At 34.4% G+C, this 26,628-nt stretch overlaps 1 protein-coding gene across 16 annotated transcripts in view; it reads left to right on the forward strand.

Moving 5' to 3' along the window:
• LOC106648941 (ensconsin-like) overlaps positions 1-26,628 on the forward strand; it is an 89,238-nt gene extending 62,610 nt beyond the window's left edge. For 5 of the 16 annotated variants that reach the window (XM_023457775.1, XM_023457774.1, XM_023457770.1 and 2 more), the window contains 14 exons: positions 9,217-9,285; positions 12,807-12,878; positions 13,218-13,452; positions 13,671-14,092; positions 15,343-15,549; positions 16,872-17,078; positions 19,004-19,183; positions 19,917-20,408; positions 20,493-20,614; positions 20,694-20,935; positions 21,085-21,208; positions 21,289-21,701; positions 24,674-24,909; positions 24,989-26,628. In XM_023457775.1, the coding sequence (XP_023313543.1) occupies positions 9,217-9,285; positions 12,807-12,878; positions 13,218-13,452; positions 13,671-14,092; positions 15,343-15,549; positions 16,872-17,078; positions 19,004-19,183; positions 19,917-20,408; positions 20,493-20,614; positions 20,694-20,935; positions 21,085-21,208; positions 21,289-21,701; positions 24,674-24,909; positions 24,989-25,002 (3,035 nt within the window). In that variant the 3' untranslated portion in view covers positions 25,003-26,628. The remainder of the gene's footprint in view (positions 1-9,216; positions 9,286-12,806; positions 12,879-13,217; positions 13,453-13,670; positions 14,093-15,342; positions 15,550-16,871; positions 17,079-19,003; positions 19,184-19,916; positions 20,409-20,492; positions 20,615-20,693; positions 20,936-21,084; positions 21,209-21,288; positions 21,702-24,673; positions 24,910-24,988) is intronic. The other 11 variants (XM_023457778.1, XM_023457777.1, XM_023457772.1 and 8 more) reach the window with 7 other exon arrangements.

Here is a 26,628-nt window from a genome sequence, read left to right on the forward strand (position 1 = left end):
GAGGAATATGTGAAAATAGATTTTGCCGTTTCGACTAATGATGTCATCGGTTTTAATTAATCCGTGCTGTGTTTTTATTTTTTTCAAACTTGAAAAATCATGAATTTAAAATGTACCTTGAATAAAATATTTCAACGTTGAATTTAAGTTTTCATTTACATTCACTTGTTTTTATTGTATACATTTGTGGATTTTAACAAGTTTCTACAGTCACACAAATGTTTGATTTTGAGTGTCAAGTTTGTCACATATTCTCATTTGTAACTTTTATACAATTTTAAAACTTTAAAATATATAAACCATTCATAAATTCAATATTCTATTTACTTCACCAGCATTGAGAAATTCGTAATGAATAACAACTTTTTGAGTTTTAAATGCAGGATTGTCCCGATATTTAAAATCTAGAATCATACTGTTGGAACTCGATATAGAATACTTGAAGTCTTTTATAGCTGATAATCCCAAAGGATATATACCAAATCTAAAAATGATAAAAATGAATGAATTGGTGACTCAGTTAATATCACAGAATCGATTTGCTTACCCAGTCAATGGGTTGCCTCCAAAAGTACTTGAATCATAAATACTTAAATAACTAATTTGTGAGAAATGAAACACTTCATCCAATTCATTTGTTGTCTGATCATCGAGATTAAACTCCATCGTGTAGATATGTATGATTTGATTACTTGGAGCTTGAAATCGCCACACACAGCTCGTTTCTGTTTCCATTTCACCGCTAACAAATGTATTCTTAATAATTCCAAATGGCTCCTGTATCACCAATCCACATCCTAAACACACATTTTTTAATAGAATATAAGGTTCATCACTTAAGATATATGTTAAATACCTTTATGTAGAACAGGTTGTACCAACACCGGTCGCAAAGATCTCAAAGATCGACTAAAATGAATATTTATTATATTTATTGTATTTATTGAAAGTAAAAGAACAAATTGAATGCTGTTTATTTATCTTACTTTACCTAAAAGTACTGTGTATTATATTGTGATTAACGCACGAAACTGACAAAAGTAACAAAAAGCTACCGTACAAAAATAAAAGTTTCGACATATTGAACTTGCTTCTAGAAGAGCTCTGGACACACTGAGTATCAATTCGAATTATTTTTGTATAAATGTATAAAAGATGAGTCTCCCACTTACAAATAAGAAGTATTACCTTCAGCAAATGAGGATTCTCCCGGAATATTTTAATTTTTTTATTATTTTTTATTATATTCTTATGTAAGATACATACTTTTTTGAAAAATTCTTCAAATCTGTTAAATTCTTACACTTATATTTCGTATTTTTGGACAATTACCGTTACTTGAAAAAATTACTATCAAACGAATGAAATAATTAAAATTAACAAATTGTTCTGTTAAAAAGAGTATTATACTAATGTCAAATTATTTTGTACGCCAATTTCGATTCATCGTTGTTTTATCATATACCATTTAAAATATTGCTACATTTCTACTTTTTTAATTATCCGTGCCTTTTTTAAAGCTAATTTTTATATGAAAACTGCTTCCTTAAAATTTCATAATCAATGTATATAACTGATGAATAGTGATTGTCTTTGGAATTCTCAAGTGAGATAATATTGCAATTATCATTTCATAGCATAGAATAAGTATGCAGCTATATTAAAAGTATCTAAAATTGGTGAATGATTTTCATCCATTTACTGGTGACTGAATATTTCATTGAATTTGAAATGATATGATCGGAATGAACATTTTAAATATTCACATAAGTCACACTTTCATCTTGAAATGAAATTTATTTAGTGCCTTCGTTAAAATAATTTTTTTGTAAATTTCATATGCAAAGGTATACGGCATCTTATATATTTTTGCTGCTCTAGCGAACTGTCTTTTTTTTAGTCTCCTTGATGAACAGCTTCAGCGCACTTGATCGACGGTCAAAGCTTGGGAAATGCTATCGATGCATATATCTAGTGAAAGAGAAAGAAAAAGGTCTTATATAGAGTTTGGAAAGTCGAGAACGCATCAGCTGCTCTGCCAAATCTCTTCTTCTCAATACACCCTCTACTATACACGTATGCAGCGTATAAGATCTGATACCGAAAGTTTTTTTCTTTGTTTCTTGTCTTCAACAATAGATGTATATTGTACGCCATAAATGCCCCGAATTTTCACCTCGAGTATGATTCACTATGTGGTCGATTAAAAGTTACGCATTATTATTCTTTTATTGTAAAGCTTATGGCCAACAGTGTAAGTCGCTATCAATTATTCGAAATTCCAAAACTCGATATTAATTATAAACCTTTAAGTATACATTTTAATGTATAATGAAGTGGCAATCTCCGCATATATATTACTTTCATCACCAATATAAATTAGAGCACCCGCCAGTGTGCATTGAATAATGTATTGCATAAAATAACTCAAAATATAGTGCACGTTATATACCTTTCTTCAGAACGTCAATGAAGCATCTCAATTAGATCAACTCTTGTTCAAAAACTTATATCTAATATGTCTGATGCTTTCAAGGCACTTCAGATTTTTGCATTATATTCTCTGCAAGTACGTCACTAGTTTTTTTTAAATATTATTATACAATTGGATTTTCTAGTTGAGGTAGTTATGCTCGTCATACCATAAAAAAAGCAATTTCACCCCTCTGGAAAGATCATTATCGCTGTGTGCACTGTGGCATGATGCATAATAAAGCTAACTTCAATAATAATTTATCCCGATAAAATCCTGCCATACCCAAAACTGTTAAGGATACATTTTATTTTAAAATGGGCGATGGAAATCCGCAGCAGTGGTGCTCACAAAATGAAAAAAAGACTAACGAAACTTTTTTATTTTTTTGTTTCAGGTGAGTACTTTGTCGATTGGGTCAACGAGTTGCTCCAGACCGTATGTTTTTCTGAAAATTGATATCAAAGCTCTCGAGTAAAACACCCACATACCGCATTTTTACTCGAAACAAAATGTATAACGGGCATTTTTCTGGCTGCAGTGGCGTTGCAAGTGACTTTAGCGGAAACGTTAGCCAATTGTGAGCAGAAAGTGCGAGAGAGATGGAGTGTCGGGGGTGTAGGTACTCTCTTGTTCGCGCGAAAGACATATACAGAGCAAAATATCCTCCGCCGCACAAAGTCTGCTGAAATTTATGAGGAATTTATTGGAAAAGCTTTCTCGACAGAGTTAGCTCTTTTTCGACTGGGACAAGGTCTGCGGGAGAAGCAGTCCTTTCATATGCGTGAGAATATGAAATTTTCCTCTATTGCGTTTGAATCGGTCTACTTGCACCTATTGATTTTCCACCGTGCAACCGAATTTTTTGACTCTTTAAATGAAATGAAAAAATTTACCGAGTGTTTTTCGATGCAAAGTAATTTATAAGATATTTTCATTTTTTCTTTTGAACACCTAAAATCAATTGTTTATCTTAAAACCGTCTGGTATACCTTTTCATTCGGTGATAGTATTGAGAATAGTCGAATGAGCTGCAATGTAGAGCTGCGCGATGTCAGTCATGTCAGATCATGACTCGCATATATCTTGATTAAAAAGGTACACGAGAAGCTGACACAAAATCATTGTCGAATTTTATAATACCGCAGTCTTAATTGAAATATCACAAATTAACGTACTCGAAAGAGTATAATATTAGAAATAGTATGTTTTCGCGTATAATTCTTTTTGATCAAGAGCTCGAATATTGTGCTTCAATACTGTACTCTCTGATACAGCTTTGAATGGCCCAATTTTCAATGTGCCAATATAATGCTGCGCATAACTCGAACTGCCTCGATACGTTTCATGTACATAGGTTTTATTTTCGTATCGCGTTTCTTCGCAGTTTCATTTTATGCGTCATAACATGCAGCCAAAATCAATGTTTTTAGCGAGCGTATCAAAAAAGGTCACACTATAGAAAGATGTTTTTTTACTCAATTTCAAAAAACCCAAAACCCGTTGTGTTTTAATTAAGTGTAATTTGAGACTGTTAATCTTTAAATCTTGACTCCATTTTATCTGATACAGATGATTTCGAAAATTCTAAATTTGTTGCGCATGCGATGCGAGTCAGCATTCGCCGAAAACGACACGTGCCATGTATAATCTTACGAATTCAAGCAAGTTAACATTTATATTAAATTCTCAATCTCTTTTATTCTTTGAGCTCAAAAATATTGCCTCATTTTTTGTTCTAAAATTTGACTCTCCTTCGAGCTGGGTGCAAATAACCTGATAAGCATGTACGCAAGCAAGAAAGAGAGAAAGAGCTGCTACGTCTGACAAACTATCTTCTGCACGACGCAGCAGCAACTCCTTTTGTCACGAAACTCGGCCACCTCCTCCTTTCCATTATCTTCACACTGTATACTTCAACTTCACTTCTCTGAGTGTGTGCGATCTTTTACTTCGCAAACTCTCGGCTAATTGAGAATTGCACTTTGCTCGATCAAGAACGGTCGGCAAGCAGTTTGATCGATCCGTCGCTTGAGCGCATTGAAAAAGTAATTGAGATATTTTTCGTTTTTAAGCTTTCTTAATTGAAATCTGTTCAATATTCTTTATAACTCTCCTATTCTTTCCAAGGAAACAAATATTGCTGTTTCGCGCGAGTTTCATGAGATATTTTTTTTGTGCGACGGATATAAAGCGCCATAATTCGTGGCTGCGCAAGATATATGTTATAGTAAGTAATCGTAGCCACCGCATTTACGATGTCAACGCGTATATGATGCACACGGGCGAGATTTTCACCGCATACACCGATACTATTACAAATTTTCATTTTTTTTTTAAGCGTGGCTTTTTTATTATTTGTGATCCTTAAACGAAGATACACCTTCTCACTTTTCTGTTCATCATAAAACACTTTTTTCTCGTTTGTTTTATTTTTGAATTGTGTTCGTATTATATAAGGATTCTCTGCATATATCACCTTAATTATGCTATCGTGAACTAAGATTGTGCAGCTCTGTTCTTTTTTGTGTAATGTCTTTGCTCGCCTTTTACTCGTTCCCTTATCGTTGAATTATTTCAAAAAAGCAACCTTTTCTCTCTAAAAGATGCCAAAATATGCTAAGAGTACGTTAATACTCTTCTCATTGCTGACGAAACGTTTGAACTAAAAATCTTTGCCAAATCTTTAATGTGCTCTCTTACAAAACGAGTTTTTCTTCGAGACCATTTCGTTGTAACTGTGAAGTTACTTTCTGAAGAAAATAAAAAGATTAAGTTGCACCATTTATCTACATCTTTGCCCTGGCATGAAGTGAATTTAAAAAAAAATCATGTTAAGTATGTTTTAAATAAAAAAAAATTAATAAACATAATTTATAATCAATGTCTAGGATCAGAAACCTCATATTCACACTTTAGAAATGCAACATTATTTATGGATATGAAAAATTATAGATTTTTTTCAAACACCAAGCCAAGTCTCACGCGTTTTCTCCCTTTTTTTGAAAATATAATTTCTTACGTAGTTTTCTTTCAACAAATTGCACAACTTTTGCCTTTTTCCGAGGAATTTTCATTGCCTGTCAAACTACCTCTGCAGGGAAAATAGTTTCCATTTTTTCAAGACAATGTCCAACTTTTGTCACATTCAAGCTTTAAATTATTTTCATTCGCTGCATAATTTTTTTTCTGCTAACGATATTGTCATTTAACTGATTAGGGTATACGTAACGTAGCCTTGCATTTGCAGAGAGTCGACCTCATCGATCTCGCCGGTACAGAAACGCAAAAGGTGCGTGCGCACATTCATATATATACTACATAAAAGAGGACACTCATATAATTCTAGTATATTTTGAATTTATTTATGTAAATATTGTTCATGCGTGATAATTTACTCGTACAAAATGTATCTATTATACATTTATGGAAATAAATACGTCTGAGTTAAGAAAATACTTTCTCACTCCATCAGTCTCGTTACGAAATTCACCGCTCTCAGCTGGGAAATGCGCAAACATGACGGCGAAGTTCTCCCTTTGAGTTTCTCTTTGTAATGTGCCACCTACTGCCTCAATACGTCATTTTGCGACGTGGTTCCTTTTCTTATTTTCATACTTTGTTTATTCAGGTATTCTTTCATCAGCATCTCACGAACGTATCTTTGGCAGAACAAAAACTAAGAGATTTTTTTTTCTACCAAACCAGGTGCGTATTTTCGTATACACGCGTCGGAAGGAGAAACATAAATTATCCATAGGTGTGCTTGTTCGACGACGGAACGCGATGCATGCGCGCATATCTCTGTTAAAGTTTGAAAACTCTCTCAAATACCATATTGCCATATACTACTTCTATGTTTGAGCTTGCAAAGCCGCACTTGCATATTTTTCGTGATGTACTCTTTTTCACACGTGTGTTCCATGGCAGAGAGAGAAGAAAAAAAACAGGTTAAGCTGAAACTTTTTCCACGTTATACCCTGTTCTCTCTCTTTTCACTACACTTAATTCCTTTTTTGCAGAAAGATTAATGTTTATAACTCTGCTAAACTTTGCGTAAACCCACTGCTGGCAATATTTGCAGTGTTAAAATCTGAAGTACAAACATTTTTCTAGGTGCGAACGAAAATCGATCGATGGCGAGTCATTGCATCTATGGTAATATTCTAGAATTTCATCGTACTAGAATAACACGGTGATCGAGGGTGTAATCTCGATTTTTTTACGACCTTCAATCTTTGTCGTAAATTAGAATTTCGGGAGGCGCGACCATTCTCACTTATCCCTCGATCGTGTAGTGGGTGAGACAATCGAATTATGTAGCAATTTCCGCTCGGAACGTTAGACTTCATCCGTGCAATTAGGAACAGCTACCTTCCCTGCCGAACAACCTCTCTCCCTTGACCCTATACGTTCAATGTTCGGATTAAAACTACTGTCTGCATCTATATATTCGAGAAAAATAAAGTCCAAGTATAACTCAAAAGTTCGCACGAAAAATAAGTTTGTATGTTTGATTTTTACCCCATCCGAGTTTCTTTCTTTCCTATTTTAGTGGACACTTTTACGGAGAGACATCGACGTTACATTGTTTGTTCTCTCTTGGAACGGCTGGTCAATGGTATTTCATCAAGCGTCTTTTCAAAAATTGCAATGATAAAAGCGGAAAAAGTAACTCGATATTACCATTATTAGTTAAGCTTCGGAGTTACGTTTGTTATCGATATCTTTCCACTCCTTGTTCAATTTCTTACAGAACTAATGGAAAGTTATTTATCCTCATTAAAAAGAAAAAGATTCATAGCTGTTAAATTTCACTATGCTATCAATTTTTTAAACTAAATGTGAATCTCAATCAAACTGATTTCGAAAAAAATAAAAATGTTACTCTTGCAGATATATTTGTAACATAGTTATTTAAAGCAGTTTGTAACTGAAATAAAAGTAGGCAAATTCTCAGGATCACGTGTACACACGTGCTCATCTGTGCACGAGTGAATAAAGCTTGAAAGAAATGAGATTCTGCTAGCTTGCATACGAAAAGAGGCATGGAAATTCTGTCATTACTTTTTTATTATTTTTTACTAACTCAATTTGACTATCAAATAAGCTCATTTAAAAAAAAGTTTATTAAATGACAATTTTTCATATTCGCGAATATAATATCATAGGTGTTGATATTAGAACTTGGGTAGACGTGTCTTGGTTTCCACTTACATGTCGTAGACAAGAACACGGATGGGTCGTAAGTTACTCGGAGGAGAAAAGATTAATTCCTCGCGTTGGGGTCATTTATCATCAGGAGCTTGCAGCAGATGAGTGATGAAGCTTAAACTATATCATGTTCATAACCTCATGCAAATTAGGTGTTTATGCGTGTGAAGAGGTCAGTAGTAAAAGATTACAAGTTTTTTACGAAAATAGTGACAAAGTTGAAATCAGTTGCAATGTAATTTCGTCTTGAAGTTTTATTTACTAGGTAATGATAGAGAGCTGCGTTTCAAAGGAACCCAATGGAAATAAAAATGAATATAAGTCTGATACTATGGAATTCAATAAAGACAAAATTGCATTTCGTCATGCAGTGCTTCAAATACTAAATAAACTCTTCTAGTATTCCTTATTTTCTATATTTCAAAGGTTTGAGTTTAAAATGTAACAACATAATCGGGATAAATAAACATTATGTTTGAGTATAAAAATATATGTGAAACCTCAAAGCTTTTTTATTTTCGTTCAAGTACAGCTCAAAAGAAAAAATTATCTCGGTAAAAGTCACCGAACCCGAGTTTATAAGTTGCGCGCCACTGCACAGTCACGCGATAAAAAGCACACATTTTTTGCTCGCCAACTTTTTTTAACCTATCCATACATTTTTCCTCGGTGAATACTTTGATTTTCAATGAGATACAAGCATCAATGGCAATCAATACATGTATACACGTAATATTCCAATGAAGTTTTATAAAAGTGAAGTTTCATGGCAAAAAAGGGTAAACCAAAGATTGCGTTAAAAAATGAAAAAATTTCTCCAATCATGGGCGCGAGACGAGGCACACATGCGTGTATTGGAATTACCCGGAATTTTTGTGTATTCGAAGTATTGTGAACCTTTATCGATTCGTAGCTCGACTCTGTCAGCACTTCTCGCGTTGCCGATAATAATAATTCACGCAGGACACATAACTGCGCCCCGTGCTGAATGAAGGGAAGGGCGTTGATGCGCTAACACGAAACCGACAGATAAGCGCCCGCGAGTATCAACTGTCGGCCGGGGGCTGTATCTTTCGAGCTTCGCCCATTCATCTCGCGCTGCGGCGACTATTGGTGACATTGCCTATTATGCAACGTTTGTTACCTACTTCATTAAGTGTGTAACTTGCTTCTATTTACTTGGGGGTTTAATTCCTCAAAATTTTGATTATAGATGCAAAAGGTAGCGATTGAAATTTCAGTAATCTAATTTTCAGAATGAAAATTAATGACATGTAGACTTAGATTACCACATAATATCATTAATGGATCGTCTATATATGAGTATAATATAGTAATATAGTAATATGCTTCCAGTAAAGTTATAAACGGTTTCAGCGCTATTTCAGCATTTTATAATAAAAACGGCAAATTGCTTTTTCGTTAGAAAATATTAATATACTCTAAAGTGCGTTGCAAATGAACAAATGTTTACTCGGTAGCAGTTGATTAATGAATTCCACTTTTTTGTTTGTTTCATGCAACGACAGCCGGTGCCGCACCTGATACAAATAGCCAAAAAAGTAGCTCAACACACAACCGTCACTCTCTGCCGAAAGGTAAGGACTTTGGAGTATGGAGTTTATGTAGTGAATGTGTACAATGATTGTTAGCTTTTCAAATACACTAAAAATGATTCAAATTTTTTTATTCCAATGAACGAATCTCATATAAAAGTACATTATTCACGCATGCCTTGCATCGAAAACCATTTTAACATTTAATATGCATGTTTTTCTGGCTTTAAGAGACGACGCAGCGAGCATGAAAATTAACGTTTTCAAAAGTGTTTATTATATTTTCTACAGCATATATTTCTTCAAAAAGCTTCGGGGAAGCCCAAAAAACAAACGTAAAAACAACGTTTCTCCACAACGTTAAAAAAAAGTATTCAGTGAAAATGAGAAAATGTGCAGAAAATTTTTAATTTACACTCTGGTTACGTCGTCTCCTTAACTGGTATTTTTTTGCTTTGATTTACGTTTTCGTTTGATAACTATCATTAACCTGTCCGTATAAACGTCACGGTACTTGTCGAAAAGCAAAGATCAAAACCGTAAAGATGAAAAAAATTTCAAACTAGGAAAATTATCTGAAACATGTTACGTCATGCGATCGTGATTTTTTACAACGGTGCAGAGCTGACGCCTACCTTCTTTTTTTCGAGAAACTCCTAGTGGCATACTAATCTCTTGAAGGAGTCTTTTTTTAAATTCAGTCGTGCTTGAAACGATTTTCCGCATTGTCATTCGAAATTAGACGTTTTGTTTCGTTTTCTTGGCAATCGTATACCTATACAACTATCTCGGATATATTGCGTGCGGAATATCGTCGGCAACTTTTTCAACAAGTTCCATAGCACCATGATAAATAAGCTCAATCGATGAAACGTATTATACGTGTGTAGAGTACGTACATCGTTTTTCCTTTATACATGTATCGGATCCATTATATGTAGCGTGGAAAAAGAAGATGTTCTATACGATAGTCGCACAATATACGACATTCTATAAGCCGATAACGACGAAGGCGACATGAGATTTATATTGACAATACATGTTTACTGTATTTCTGTCTTTTTTCGATGTGTGCATCGCTGTACTTATACGTTTTGCATTTGAAGGTATTGATAAATGATTTTTTTTTCTTTGAAGACTGTTAAATCGTTGAATTTTTGCGAAAACTTGTAGTTTTTTGAAAAAAGATTCATTGGAAATCCCGCAAAACGCGTTGAAAATTATAATTTTGTCCTAGCTTCAGTATTTTTTTAAACTTTGACTTTTGATTTCCGATAAAATCTTCCGATAAAAAATCAGGTTTCAAAAATTCAACTATTAACAGACGTTTATTTCACTTGAACACTTTTACCTGCCTAATGAAAATTTGTTGATTATACCGAGGAAATAAAAATTATTACAAACGCGACGAGATTTCACACGAAGAGTAATAATATTTTAACGAGATGATGGTTAGATGGATGCGTTACTGGGCACAAATCAAGACGCACAGACGTTTCTCGTATATACGCCACTTCTTCCTTCCTTCCTTCCTTCCTCCGTGAATATATACACGTGCTCGGTGTGTATGAGTGCATACATGCACACGAAGAGCTGTGACCCAGATCTCGGCAATGGAGCTTCTTCTTCGAGTTCGCAATGCTTTGCTGCGCGAATTAAATGCTCGCACCGGACGAACGCTTTACCGCCACTGCTCGAGCGAAAGCTAAGTCGGCCTTTATATTGCCACGCTTCTAGTGCTGACCTAAGTAAAAATTTTAATTTGCTCGAAAATCATATTATTCACGGTAACGTAATGAAATTGCTGGCCCTCGAGTTGCATCGGCTGATAACTGCCGCCGAGCTACACTACTTGAAAATTCTACATGTACCATAGCTGCTGCGACATATAGATCGTAAACTACCTGCACGCGCAGTCTGTATCTCATCAAGTGGCATTAAGCTGTCACCAACAAAGCCTGGCGCACTCAGTTCTTGCGCGTTAACATCAAAATTTACCGTACGCATATTATAGAAACTACTGTCCTCGAACTGGCGCAGTACAACGAGCTCGTGCCTCTATAGCGTCGTAATCGATATAGTTCTGCCATTAAATTTATTTCTCTCAACGATAATAATGCGTAATTTTAAATGCATTTATACACTGGCAATGGTAATATGACTTATGCATATTATGCGAATTATGCCCTATTCGCGTGCAAATTGCGATAGACGTTAACACGCGCACGAATGCGAGAGCTACTGACCCCGACAATGCACAATTTAATTTGTAGTATTTTCCGAATCATAACGACTGATGTGCACTGTACACGTGATTTTACATAAATAAACTAACACGATATTGTGTTTTTATTTCTACTAACGACTTTTCGTAGTTCCTCGCTCGTGTTATTTCATTTTTTCATTCAATATGTTCGCTTCGCTAACTGACTAATTGGCGATTTTGAAAACTAACGACGTATTTTTTATTTTATATTTCTTTTTTTTATTTGTAAAACATTCTCATGTCATGAACCACTTTTTCATATCTCGTTCACTGTTTATTTTTGTCTAGAGCAAACTATGCATTGGTTCGCGAACATCGGTTCTGGCGATGATCCGAATGAAAATTCAGGTAAAAAATGCACGCCGTTTTACAGTTGAATTCACACTTTTGTTTTTGTTTTGCTCCTATTTTTTTAAAAACGTTCGCCTCGAAATACCTGTCCGGACTATCAGCTTAATCGTGTTTCGAAATTAATAAACTTTAAACTCAAGCGACCTTAACAGCCGCGTAATATTTTAACGAAGCAATCGTTTTGAAATGAATCGATTACGCGTTCGACGACTAATTTTTCATTTCCTGCTCCCGCAGCGCGAAATAGTTGAAATGACAGATTTAAAATTGAAATCTCGGAGCGTACGCTTTTTGCGACTATACGTATGTGTGCACGCCGACTGACCGGATACCGACTTGTACTACTGAAACGAGCCACTCCTGTGTGAATGCGAGAACCCTTCAACGCAATAACGAAGACAACTGAATTAGAAATTTACGAGGGTGTGTTTTCGTTCTCTGATTATTTCGCTATTTTATTCATTAGAATGTTTCTTCTTTATTTTTGTGTGTGTTTGCTTTTATTTTATGAACCTGCATTGTTTCCTTCCAATTTTTGGTTTTTCCATCTTATATTGAATGTTTATCGTTTTCATTATTATGTTAATTTCATAGCATGTTCAATGTTCAAGTTCATCATATTTACTTGAAATGTCTCAAAAAATGCATATCACTATTCAATGCATACGAGCATGCATGCGATCATTTTCTCGCGATGCATGTGTATAGGCTGTTCGCGAGACTATAAATCAAAGGGAAATTTCCTGGTAAATCGATGTGTGTGCACGTGCGTTTGTTGAACAAGATTTTCACGTACACACACACACACACATACGAACGACGAACATGCATGCGTCAATAAACACGTAGTGGGCTCCCATTGAAGCTCAAAAAGTTTTGAAAAATGATTTACGATTGGATTTGAAATTCGGAATATCAGTTTGATTTGTGATGTGTTATTCGGCAGATTTAAGGCGTAGCCGCAGTAGTCAGTTCGATGCGGATTCTCTCGATGGCGATCATCCATACGAACATCAAGGTGAACATACGATACATCTTTTTCACTTAAACTTCAATTATCATTTCGATTTTAAAATTTATAATGTCATTCCTTCATTATCATACTTTGAGTGCTGGATTGATGCATTCACTAAAAACTTGAACTAGTATTGAGACTCGCTGTTAACAAGTCAAGAAATATTTAAATTTCGCCAATCAAATAATTTTTTTGCATCAATACTCGAAACATATTTCTATTGTATAAGACAAAATATCACAAACTAAAGCGCAGCAAAGCAAAAATCGTTAAGTTAATTTTAAACTCCCCGTTATATGACATTTTTGGCTAGAATGAAGTTTAAAAGTATATTTCAATAAGTTGCGTGTGAAAATTTAGGCCGAGAGTCCAGCGGCAACAATGTCGGCACTGCGTCGGGTGGTCTACCCAAGGACATCGACAGAGCGAAGCTGGTGCGCGAGCGTCAGCAAGAGGAACGCCAACGCAAGCTCGAGGAAATTCGCCAACAGGCCTTGGCAGCTCAGCGCTTTCGCGAGCAGCGAGACGAGGAGCGACGACGGCGCATCGAAGAACTCAGATCTCGCGATTCCGACAGGTATGCGCATAATACACGTGCACCCTATATTATAACCGTTTTCTTTTTTTCTTTTTTTTTTCGAATGTCGCTTGAAGTAGACTTCGAAAGAAGCCCTACATAATACAAGCATCGTGAAGTAACACCGTTCCCGCAAGGTTTCTCTCTTATTACCCATCAGACCGTCGCAAAACACGCTCAAGACGAGCGACGCTGAAATGAATGTTTGCACGTTTCAGGCGAAGTCAAGTGGAGGAGCGAAAACGCCAGCTCTGGGAAGCGGAGCGCGAGCGTCGCGAGGCTATAATACGGAAAAATCAGGAGCGCGAGGCTCGCATCGAGGCGAAGCGCAAGAACGAGCGCTCGCAGATCGTGTTCGCGTTCGGCAGCTCGACGCCTCGTATGCTCGAGCCAGCAGACACCGGTGGCAGCGCCGCAGCCGCCGCCAGCAGCAGCTACTGGGCCACGAGACGCGCCACCTCTACTACCAACGTCATGACCTCGTCCTACTCGGCCGTCGGCTCGTCGCCCGCGGCGCAGAGCCATCATCACCAGGCCAGTAATCATGGCTCTACGCTGACGAGAAGATCGTCGGAGAGGGAGTTGGACGGTGGTAGCAAGAAGCGGGCGACTTCGGCCGGTGGCCTCGACAGGAAACCTGGTGAGCTTTCATCCGTACATATTTTTTTTCTGTTTCGACCTTCCCCTGCCCCCCTTGTTGCTCCCCGTCTTTTGTTTACCGCCGCAAGAAATATGGGTTCTCCTGATAACGTGAGTATTATGTCTAGTGGCCCCCTTTCCGGGCGTATAACTCATTTATGAGCTACGCGCCGCATATATACAGATATTATCTTTTCATTAAAACCAAATCACTGTGCTCTCTGGCTGATTATTTTTTTGTTACCCCATTTGCCATTGTTGCTGTTCTTAATTGTCGTTTTAAACATACAAATATATAAAATGATAAAAGTACTGAAGCTCCTGTGTCGATTACTTCTACCAATGTGAGTAACACAGCATTATTTTATTCAAAATTTATGTTTACAATTCATAGCTTCCAAGTTCGGGAGCAATTGCATTTTAACGCATATTTCTCATTATTCACATTAGTTTATGAACGTTTATTTTCTCTTCGTCTTGAAGCAAGTTTTTTTTTCATTTGTAGTCAAGAAATCAGCTATTGAAGTGTATTTTTCGTTCGACTATGTGGAGTCTGCTAAATTTTAATTATTGCTCGTTTCGTAGTTAGATTTATACATATTAAAGCAATAAAAGTCATAAAGTAACGTATGAAAAATATTGCAAAAATTTAATCAAATTTATCAGCTGCAATCATATACCATGGAAAACAATGATAACCAAATCATCGACACGATTTTTTTTTCACATTGGATACCTTTCAATAAATCTTTTTTGCGCAAAGAACTAGCACTCGATCAAATTTTCTGCTCTTCTTGGGTTTTAATTCTGTGGTGATGGCACTCATAATTGTAAACTTCTTTATTGCAAATATTTTCCATGTTGGTTTATTTATACTCTTAATTTTTTTGTATTTCGTGTCTTGGTCTATCTTACGAAAAATTACCGATATCTAAGGTTCGTAGGTTTTCTTGTCAAATATTTACTTGAATAATCACTTGTCTTCTTTTGGTTTGGAAAGCACTTGTGCAAAACGTATGTATACGGTAATAATAAAGACACGGTAGTCACGTTACTTCTTATTTATTTTGCAGTTCGTCATTGGCTTTCGAGTAATTCAGGTTTTTTACAAGTCCTTAAATTTATAATAAAATTCTGTAATAAAATTAAAATTAACTGAACATTTTTCACGAAATCTTTCAACAAAATCTATTACAAAAAGAAAAGATCAAAACGGTATGAATGTGCGTGCACATGGACCTGTTTTTACAGATATGCGAATGTCCTCGTCCATGTACGAGGTGTTCAATTGGAACGATAGCGTGAACGAATCTATCACGCCTCATTATAAAACTAACAAACGAGCCAGTCTCGCTTTGACCCCTACTACCGCTGCCGACTTCTTCTCTGTTTACGATGATAATCCGTCGTCATCGTCGAGGTTTGACGATCAACCGAGACGTCCTATGTCATTGCGTGGTGAGTTTTCCATTGCCATAAGCAAGAAAAAAATGAACAAGCAATATCTTGAATATTTTAGCAATCAAGCCAATTTTTGCTTATTTTGTATACTCTATACTTTGTATTGTTTTTTCCATCGTGATCTGTGAGTTTTGTGCGTGTGCGTGTGTTTTACTCACTTGAACAATCTGATTATCTTTTCAGTTTGCTATTTTTCACTTCTATTATTTCTTTTCTTCTATAAATATTTTTATTAAAAGTTTCAAATTCTCAAAGTCTATATTTCATGTGTATTGTTTCTTACTTTAGTTATGTATCGTACTTAGAGAATCACTTATATTTTTCTCTCTATTATTTGGTTATTTATAATTTCATTGAGCTTGATTTAAATTTTCGAAAGACAATTTTTTTCAAACCAGTGCCCGAAAATACCTTCTGATATGAAAGGCAGCATGAAACTCTCCTTTTTTGCTTTCAACTTGTATCGTTAAAATTGACGTTGGCAATATCTTCCATTTTGTAACAGTGTCTTCGTCAAATTTTTATTTTATCGATATCACATTATTTTTTGTCGTCAAATTTATTGTCAAAGCTTCTTAGATTTTCTTTATTTGCTAATAATAATTTTTTTTCTATCTCTATACATCTATCTCTGTCTTTTTCGTCTCTGTCTTGTTCATATTATTTTTTTAGATCTACACATTTATTCGACACAAGTAGAATTCAATATTTTCTTGAACATTAAACAATATGATTGACAATTTTCAGTCACTCATCGCATATTAACATGTAGCAAGCTAATTCACCTAGTGTTCTATTAAAATCTAATAAAATTATATTCTTAAAAAATTGATTTAACAAGTTCGAAGATAAGTATTAACGCGCTGTAAAGAAGTGTGGCTAATAAATAAAACGACGCTTATTTATGTTTTAGAATATGCATTATATTTTAAAAAGTAGTTCAAATTAGTAGTTGTCAATAATTTGTAATGCATGCATAGCGTATAAATCTATCGCATCAAACTGCAAATTCTTTAGATGAATTGCAAATTCTTGAGACACAATCAGTTGCTACAGGAATGTCCACATTGTGAGTGAAATGACTCGCTCAAATAAAATAAAATGCATTGTATTTGTAGTTTACACTGAATGCAAACAAACAAAAAAAAAATAATAATATCATTGTACAACGAAAACGCGCGAAAAAGCTCACACGCGCACTAACAGCGAAGCAGTTACGTCCAAGGGCGCGCGCGTCATTCAAGCACGAGCTGAATGAGCCTCCGACGAGCAAGACCAGTATTTCTGATCAGAGATGGTGTTTTGTGTCCCTTGTAAAGCAGGTGACGATAACGACGGGATCCCAGCAGCGGGTTGCGCGACGCGTTTCGCGAATCGTCGCCGCACGGATCTGGTACCGACGTTGCCCTCGCCGCGCGACCCCCAGCAGCAGTTATTGACGCCCACATCGAGCGGTCGCTCATCCAGCCTGGCCAAATCGTCGCCGTCGTCCGCCGGTGGTCTACGGGGCAGCAGCGCAGGTCCAGGTAGGACGTATTCAATGTCTAGGCTCGACCAACTGGCACAGCCACGTCGACGCATTACCACTGCCGCCGCGGCTGCGGCCAGCCTGCTCGAGCACGCGGCCAGCGGCGGCGGCAGCAGTTTGGCCGCTTCGAGCATGAGCCGCAGCATGTCGCATCTGGCTACCTCTACTACTACTACTAGCAATTCTGCAGTTAGACGCTCGGCACCGGTGACCGGCCTATTAAAACGTAACGATAATAACTCGCGTAGCATGGGTACGCTGCCTGGCTCCGGGCAGCATCACCATCACCAACAGCACAATAACAATCTGTTGCTGGACGCGCCCGCGCTAACTGCAGCTAATCATCATCATAACTTCGTCACGACTCCCAGGCCCACTCGGGCCGAGAGATTGAGACGCAAGGCTCGCGAACATCAAATTCAACAGGCAACAGGTAAGGCTCTGCATTCCTTCCATCCGTCGCACGCACTGTCGCCCGCCTTTGTCTTCCTTCTATTGCGTCACTGTGCTGCCCCCCTCTTGTATACAATCTACAAAATGCATACTACTTGTTTCCGTATTTGCATAGTCTAACGAAAAAAATATTACAAAATCATTCAGATATTAAGAAAAATAAAATTTTTTAATTATTATTTTATGACCATTATTTCAATCTTTGATTCATTGTATAAAGTATTCGTAAATCTTTGGAAATCACTGTGTATCTTGGTAATTATAAACAGAAGTAGATGTAATTATCCTAAATAAAACTAACATTTCCACTGCCGAATCAGCGACTATTAACATTTTTCAATATTTTGCAAGCATTTGAAACTTTTTTTCAATTTTTGTAACTGTTTTTTTTTGTAAAAAAAATTTCCGATTTTTAATGATAATAACGCGCAGGGAGCACATACGTATCTACGTTATAATGCATGTAACTGTTGAGCCGAACATTTTATGTGAATCAATTGTGTACATGTACGTGAATTACTCCTCAGTTACTGTCCATTTCATCTTACTAATATTCTTCATATATGTTCTGTATGTATAACTTAATGACAAGTTTCTAAAATATGAAAACTCTAAAATACGCGTGCATTTTCTTTTGCTGTATTTAATGATTGATTTACATAAAAGCTTCATAAAAAAATTCAATAATCTCTTAAAAATGTAAGTCACAAATCAAGCCAGCTTTTTGGAAACCACAGGTGACGGTTAACTCAACTGCTCGGTAAGCCGTATATTTTCCTAAATTAATACAACAATAAAAAATTATGAAGATTATGTTTTTCTGTGACCTTAAAACTAACACCGTTTTACTGTATCGACGAATTTTCAAGTGCACACGTTTCTGTATTTTGAATAACGAAAATAATTCCTTTTTAAAAAAAACAACATCAAATTTCGTTTTGTTTTGCATGAATTTTTGTTTTTCATTTTTATCAAGCATTTTTCGCGAAAATTTCAGCTGCTGGTGGTGGAGCTGCCCTAGCAACAACATAATATTTGTACTAATTTTTTGTCGCATAATTAATACTCATTTTCGCTGCATTTAATTTGCATATACCATGTCATCCCGAGTACATGCCATTTACAAGTAGTTCAGAGTAGCCAGTTTATATTTTCTATATATATTTGATTAATATGAAAATGAAAATTTCACTAACTTATAATTAATAAATTATGAATAACATATGTATTATACAGCACCAATATACTTTTGTACGAATTAACATGAAATATCTATAATAAATAATGAAAATAAGAGCTTTTCGAGCTTGCGAAGTTTAAATAAAAATTAAAATTCAGCAACAAAGAAAGCAAGCTCAAAATATTTTTTGCGCAAAAATACAAGAAATAAGTAGAGTATTGTAATATACATTATAAAGTTCAGCACTTCTTGGAATACCATGGGCCATTGTTTTGAATTCTTGATCATAGGTTTGCGAAGCGGTGAGGTGACACCGAACAGCCCATCGTCGCGTCCGCCCAGTGCCCTGAGTCAGCAGAACAGCGGTGCCACCGGTGGTAGTAGCGTCAATTTGCGCCCACGCACGACCGGTTCGGCGCGCCGACCGCGACCTGCCTCGATCGCCGGCACTGGCATGAGCGTCAGCTGCTGTGAGCATGCACTCCCACTTTTATATCATACACATCCACACACATGCATACGCATACTCGATTATGTTACGTAGCTGGGAAAGTCAAATAAAAAATGACTAAAATCTCATGTAAATTGTCAACTGAGGCGAAGCCAAACTATTTTTTCTTTTTTTTTCTTGACTCTCCTTCATACGTACAGCATTTTCATGAACTTCGGAGCAATTAGGGGCAATTTTATTTTGGACACAAGCTTGAAAATTGCCACTTTCGGTTGAGGTGGCACAAAAATGTCACGAAAAATCACAACAGAAACATATGCATTTTACGCTTCAAAATATTGAGAAAGCTATTTTTGAATGAGTATTACATTTGTTATGGTAAATTTTTCAGTATTTCTTTGTTACATGTAAATGTGTATATAATTAAAAAATAATTTGGGTCAAAGCTTATATACTATATTATATAATATATTTTAAATGTTTGTTTTTATGCTCGTATATATTTTTATTTAATTTTCCAATCCAGTATGTCGCTTACAAATTATCTATTGGTAATAGAAATTGTAAAATATTTAGAATCTTTAAAAAACGGCAGAAAAAGGTATTTAACCAAAAGAAATGTATACTTTCGATAACTTTTTATCAAAAATTACATAAATCCAAAATCATCTATGTTCCGACATTTAAACTCACAAATCATTCATTTTCACAATTTCAAGAAATGAAATTTTATAAAAAAAAATTAATTTTAGATTCTCCAAGTGAATTGAAGCAACTGAAGGACTCAAAACCCCCTCTACCAAAAGTACACGCTTTGCAGAAGAAGCCGACCACTCCAGTGTCCACAGTCACACCACCCTCATCAGCTTCTAAATCAGCTGACAGAAAATCATCAGTCATGTCACGTAGCGTTAGAGCTTCGCCACGAGCTACGCCAAAAGCTACGCCTCTTCAGAGTCCAGCAGTGGAACAACCTCCAATCGTCCAGGAAACGGTTTCCAAACCAAAAAATGAGGATGTACTTGAAGAGCAAAAGGAACCCGAAGTTACCGTAGAAAAGTCTGCTGAAGTTGCAGCGAAATCAGATGAAAATTTGATTGGCGATCTATCAAAAGATGAATCATCTAAACAGGAACAAAAAGAGGAAAATTTAATTGACGTTGAGCCAGTTGCAGAAAAAGAGAAAAATTTTGAAGCCGATACAACGATGGAAGGCGATATTGATGAACATTGTGATATGAGTGGTTAGTTAAATTATATACTTGTTTCGTACACTAGATTGCTTTCATCAAATTCAAATTTTATGATTAAATTTTAATCTATTTTAGCATCGATGATTCAAAAGATCAGAATCACCACCGAGGAAGAAGCTAAAGCTGCTCTTGCAGAACGTCGCCGATTGGCCCGTGAGCAGGCTGAAAGAGAAGCTGAACTGGAAAGATTGCGACTTGTACGTATTATAATTTTGATACAATCCTCGAACTGTTGACAAGTATAAAGACAATAAATTTTGATTTGAAAAATTGCAGGAAGAAGAAGCTAGGCTAGAGGCTGAAAGACAGCGTGCCGAGGAGGAAGAACAGCGCCGCTTGGAAGAGGAAACATTGCGTTTAGCTGAAGAGGCACGTAAGGCCGAGGAACAGAGATTACAACAAGCCATCGAAGAGGCTAAGCGTCGCGAAGAAGAGGATCGGAAACGTCGGGAGGAAGAGGCTCGCCTCAAGGCTGAGAAAGAGGAAGCCGAACGAAAAGCTCGGGAAGAGGCAGAAAAGTAAGGATTGAAGTGATAATTTAACTGGCTTATTTTGACCTAATAACTTTTTTTTCAAACCAATTTTGCTACAATTTTATTCGTTGAGGTTATATTTTTAAAATAAAAGCTATTATTTATTATGAAATTAATAATATTTATTTTTATAGACAACGACTTGAAATGGTTGAAAAACTCAAAAAAGAGGAGGAGGAAAGAATTGCCAGGCGAAAACGCGTCGAAGCCATTATGTCAAGAACTCGAGCTAAGAATCAACCAAATTCATCAAATAAAGTAAAATTATCAATTAAATATCAAATCATATAAAATTCTTATTTTTACAAATTCGTTTAACCATTAATTTGTCTTTAAAGTATGATGGCAATGACGGTGAAAAGTCAAAAGAAACAAGCCCAAATGAAGAGATGAAACCAAATCCAGGTCAGGAGGATAATAAAACGAGCCCAGATCTTATGACAGCTAGTCTCATATCTGAGGCAACTCAACAATTTATCACTGACGAGAAAAAAAACTCCTCAATAAGTACGGCGACTGATAATAATTCTTCCTCCGACGAATCAAGTCAAAAGAGTATAAGCAACGGCACACATGTGGCTTCTAATGGTATTGACAGCAACAATACCAGTGAAACTACAATTAATACTATGACAATTAAACCCACTCAAAACCTGCTAGACAACGTCGACAATGGCCAGGAGTTGAACGGACACCACGGAAATGGCATCGACTCAACTCAACCAAAAATTTCCCTCGACAACGCTACTGTGTAAGTACATCTCAGAAAATGACAGAGTGCGTGTGTGAATATTTATTTTATGCTAGTAAAAATTGAATCCGTATTATTCATACGCGTTTATGTGCTAAAAAATTAAACTATATTTACACGAAACGCACCGCATTTTGAGTGAGACTAGGTCAAAATTTGTAGTCCCTTTTGTATTGCATTTTCTTGACGACATTTTTCAATTTTAAATGCATTTTTCAATTTGTTGCAGTTATAAAAATAAGCATAAATTTGAAGAATATTTTACACTTATTTTCAAGCCAATGCATTTGTAGTATTATAGTAAAATCCGAGAGAGACTGAACACGTATAAGTAATAATCTAAAATTTACAATCAAGTTCTGGTCTCACTCAAATTGTAAATATAAAACAAATAATGGTGTCTGGTGCTGCGCGTTGGAAAATTATGATAATAATATAGATATTTGTACTTTTTCGTGCAAAATATAGAAAACGAAAACGTAACTCCGACGCGTTCAATAAGAATAATTGAATGTGCGAATTTTTAAAAATGTTGAATATTGTTAGACATTACTATATGAATTGTGAAAGTGTTTGTGAGGACTTTTGTTTCTTTTTAGTATGTTTAGCTTAAGAAAAGAACCATAATATGTTTGTTATAATATTTGCTACCAAGTGGTTCATTTAATTGTACAATGTGGTTATTGATTATTCTATGTATAGACATTAATGAAAAAGAATAATCAAAATTTTGTTTAAACTTCGTCAAGTTTTAAAATTTTTCTGTATAATAAACTTTCACAAATGCAAGACACGTGAAAAGATAAATGTACAATATCTTTTTTATAGATTATTCAAATATCGTTAACAAATGTCACGATATTCCACCCAAAAAACTAGTTAAATAATCAAGTGTTTAGTATGCTAATAAAAGCATATACAAAAATTTTACATGATCAAAAGCGCTGTTGCAGATTGTATTTGCTTATACTACTATTGATCCGTGTAATGCTAAAAATATTAAAAATTTGAAATCATGCTTTCATTATCAAAAGTCAGACGTAAGTTTTAATTTTTTTTATAAAAAATCAGCTCAATTTTAATATAGGTAGTCCAATAAATGTGTGCGAATACCATAGATTATAATGTAATCGCAGGAACTGAAAAATCGATCGATTTTTATCACTTGTTATTTATATTCGGTAAATTAGATTTTTTTATCTGCGATTGTAGTAGATGATACAAAGATAGTGAGTATTAGAAACAAATGAAATTTTATTTCATATTTGCTGTACATTGCAAAAGTAGCCATTAAAGTTGACTATTTTATAAATGAATGATAATAGCAACGATTATAAACAAGCATAAGAACTATCAATACTCAGTAATAATATATATATTTTTGATTATACTGCCGCCATTAAATTAATTAATAATGCAACTAACACTAACCAAATTAACTGTATATTGCAATTGTACATTAATCACATTCATGTATATGCCTAGATTGTATCCGAAAAAAATATTGAGCACTAAAAAATCGTATTGTTTCAAGAATGTCGAACACATAATCAAATGAATAACATCACTATCTAATGGAATTGATTCATCTTTTGACATTGACGATGTTTGATCAGGCAAAACTAATTTTCTTCTTAATAAATAGTAATATCAAAAAGCAGGGGCAGTTGTATTTTACATTACAACTGTTAGATACTATAACAATATTGTAAGCTTGTGATTTTTTGTGTTAAAACTATTCCATGAAATGCTTCGTACAGCACTTTTATATGAAACCTACAGATACGCCATTTCTTATGAAAGAAAACGATTTTTTGAATTTAAAAGATAAAGTTGCGGGGTAACTGGTATTGTCCCTTAAAAATTAGGAATATGAAATGGTTTGTCTAATGCTCGCAAGGGACTCGTTGCACATAATAATCTGAATTATGCTAAATTATCAGTTAGCCTTCACGGCATTGAAATAACCTCCAGGTGAGCAGCAAGTAACGAATTTATAACTCAAAAAAAAAGAAAATGTCGTGCGTGGTTATATAAAGAATTATAATAAAAATATGTAAATAATGTAAAGTAAAAGATCAATAGTATAAATTAATTGAATCGTCTTTGGATTGGTTTATTATAACTTCATTTAAATTTTCAAGAGCTTAATAAAAAACTAATAAATTCACTGAAACGTACAAAATGTTACTCAATGAGCTCTTATTCAAGCCCTAAAAAAACCTCAAACTATCTTAATCGTTTTGACGGTGAACATTGAAAAATGTATTGAATATCCTTTATCTTCATGCACGCTTTTAAATATTTGATCATTTTTCATTTGTTATCATTAATAGTGTTATGTACACCTTCATGCATGTAATTACTAATTATTGTTTACACATCTTTAATTTCTCTATATTTTATGTTAAACAATTTTTTTTCAAAAAAAGTGAGAAAACTGAAACCGTCTAGATAATCAAATTTATTTTAAAGTAGTTTTAAAATATTACTATTATACTTTCATGTCAACTTGATGTCTACTTTTGCCGTGTACTATAAAAAAAATTAATGAAAGTTTAAATCACAAACTTTTAGAATTGATAAAAATCTGTGATACATGTATAAATTTACTGACTTTAATACTCAATAGAAATAATGAAAAAAAACTTTTAGTATTAGACTAGATTGAATCAATTTATACATTTATAATTAAGTAGAGTATTAAGTTTTTATAATAAGCAAGAACTTTTTGTTTAATCTATTTTAAACAAATATTTATGAGACATTTCTGTGTGTTTACAATTTTTTATTTTATTTAATTCTGTGTTTTTACGGAGCATTATAATTACAACCTTCTTTATTTATTTTTTCATTTTTTTTTCCTTCAGAAGTATTCTTAACCTATTACCTAGTAGCTATACATATACCTTTATTAATCATTCATATTTTATTATATAATATTTTTGGGTTTGGGCCTTTTCCATTTGCAGTAAGCAGAACAATGTGACGAATAATCTGCTTGACTTGTCGGAATTTGACATGCTGAGTGATACCAATAATAGTAACAACACAAGCAATCAAATTTTGCTAATGACTAACGAGGACAATTTGAATTCCAACTTAAACCCAGCAGCAATGGAATTTACTCCTAGTTTCGGTATAGCTAACACAAATTCTTTTCATCAAGATCCATTTGTGAGCAAACAACAAGATAATCAGTTACCGGGTAGGTGTTGCGATTTCTTTAATAAAATGTTGAATTATAATGGTAATGGCTAATAGTTTTTATAATTATTTATTTTCAGATCTGTTATCCTAAACTAGACTGATTTTCTGTTACAATGATGAAAATCTAGATCAGAAAAAAGGGATGGAATTAAAAAATGAAGCTGCTGAAGTTGATCCATAAACTTCAATTTGAATTTCGACGATTCTGAGCAAGAGATTAGCATATAATTCTCTATCAATGGTTATATGCTATCTCTGGTCGAGGTGCAATATTGTCGTAACCACCTAAATGTTATAATTATTAAAAGTTCTCATTGCGAATGTGCTTTTGTTGGAAAATTAACTTTATAGAGTACTGTGTAAATACATAAATGGATGCGACAAGTTGACAATTGAAGAGAGGAAATAACTAGCTAAACGGGCATAGACGTGAACTATGTGATTAATACACGGATTAGCCAGTCAATTTTTCTATGTAGACTTCAATTGCTCCAACACTCTGTAAAAATGTGTATGAACATTGTTGATGATGCCCACACTGAAAATAGTGTTAATTAATGATTATACATTAGTGAAGTAATAATAAATGTATGTCGGTGTAAAAGTACTACATGAATTATATGCACACTCAATTAAGTGAAAAGATCATTCGATGCAACTACTAATTCATGGTTTATTAGACATTTTATCACAATGAGAAAATTAACATTAACAACATATTTAATACTAAAAGACTAATTTAGTATTGGATTATCTTTGTATGTAAATAAATGCACATATGTGTGTGATAAAAAAAAATTTAAGAAAATCGCGCCTAAAAAATTTACATTAGCTTAATTTTTGTTAAAATATAATGGTACCAGTCAAGCATGAGTAATCTCTACTTCTAAAAGCAGAAAAAATTTATTTCAAGATTTCTTATGGAGTTCTATTGTAACGGTAAATTAAATATATTATATTTCAGACACGTTATGATGATCCGTTACGATTGATTTTTCTCTTAACTGTTTGTCTTTCTATGGTTTATTTAGGACTAAGCATTTTTTTGTCTCATATAAATAGTTGCAATTTTAAACTTTTATCTTTTTATAAGGAAAGAACATTGTAAATTGTTGTGTTTACGATTTTGTCAAAGACTCTTTTTATACTTAGGTATTTTGTTTCTTTATTAAGAATACAATTAATAATGTACGTTAAAATCTTTTGATGAACGTTTAGCCTGAAAAAAATTAAATTTATAATACAGCAATGATATTTTTTAGAAGGAAAACCAAGAGAAAAATGTGTTACTTCGATGTATACCAGTTAGAAATTTTTTATTTAATTTTTTTTGGGTACGCGCTCACTAGTCACAGTGATTTTACTGTTTTTATCACTCAGTTTTCGCAGAGACTACTAAGCGAGATTGTATAAAATAGAATGCAACGAATGAATGAATTTTAATCAATTAACTATTGTTTATACGATCAATTTAGTAGAATAATAATAAGAGAATCCTTTTTTTCTCGTGTAATTGAGATGATGTTGACAGGTTGGAAAAACTTTGTTACATGAAAAGATATTGTATTATAAGTGAAGAAATATTTCGATCTAGTGTGTGATGCAAGCTAAAATCGTGCAAAAAATAGCATTTTAGAATTAATATTATCTCTGTTTCGCGCCAATTGCTATTATTTTAAATAAAGGCATTGCAAAATTTATGTTAAATTTATTAAAA

The sequence above is a fragment of the Trichogramma pretiosum genome, unplaced genomic scaffold (genome assembly GCF_000599845.2).
Source record: "Trichogramma pretiosum strain Unisexual culture from Peru unplaced genomic scaffold, Tpre_2.0 scaffold22, whole genome shotgun sequence".
Taxonomy (NCBI): Eukaryota; Metazoa; Arthropoda; class Insecta; order Hymenoptera; family Trichogrammatidae; genus Trichogramma; species Trichogramma pretiosum.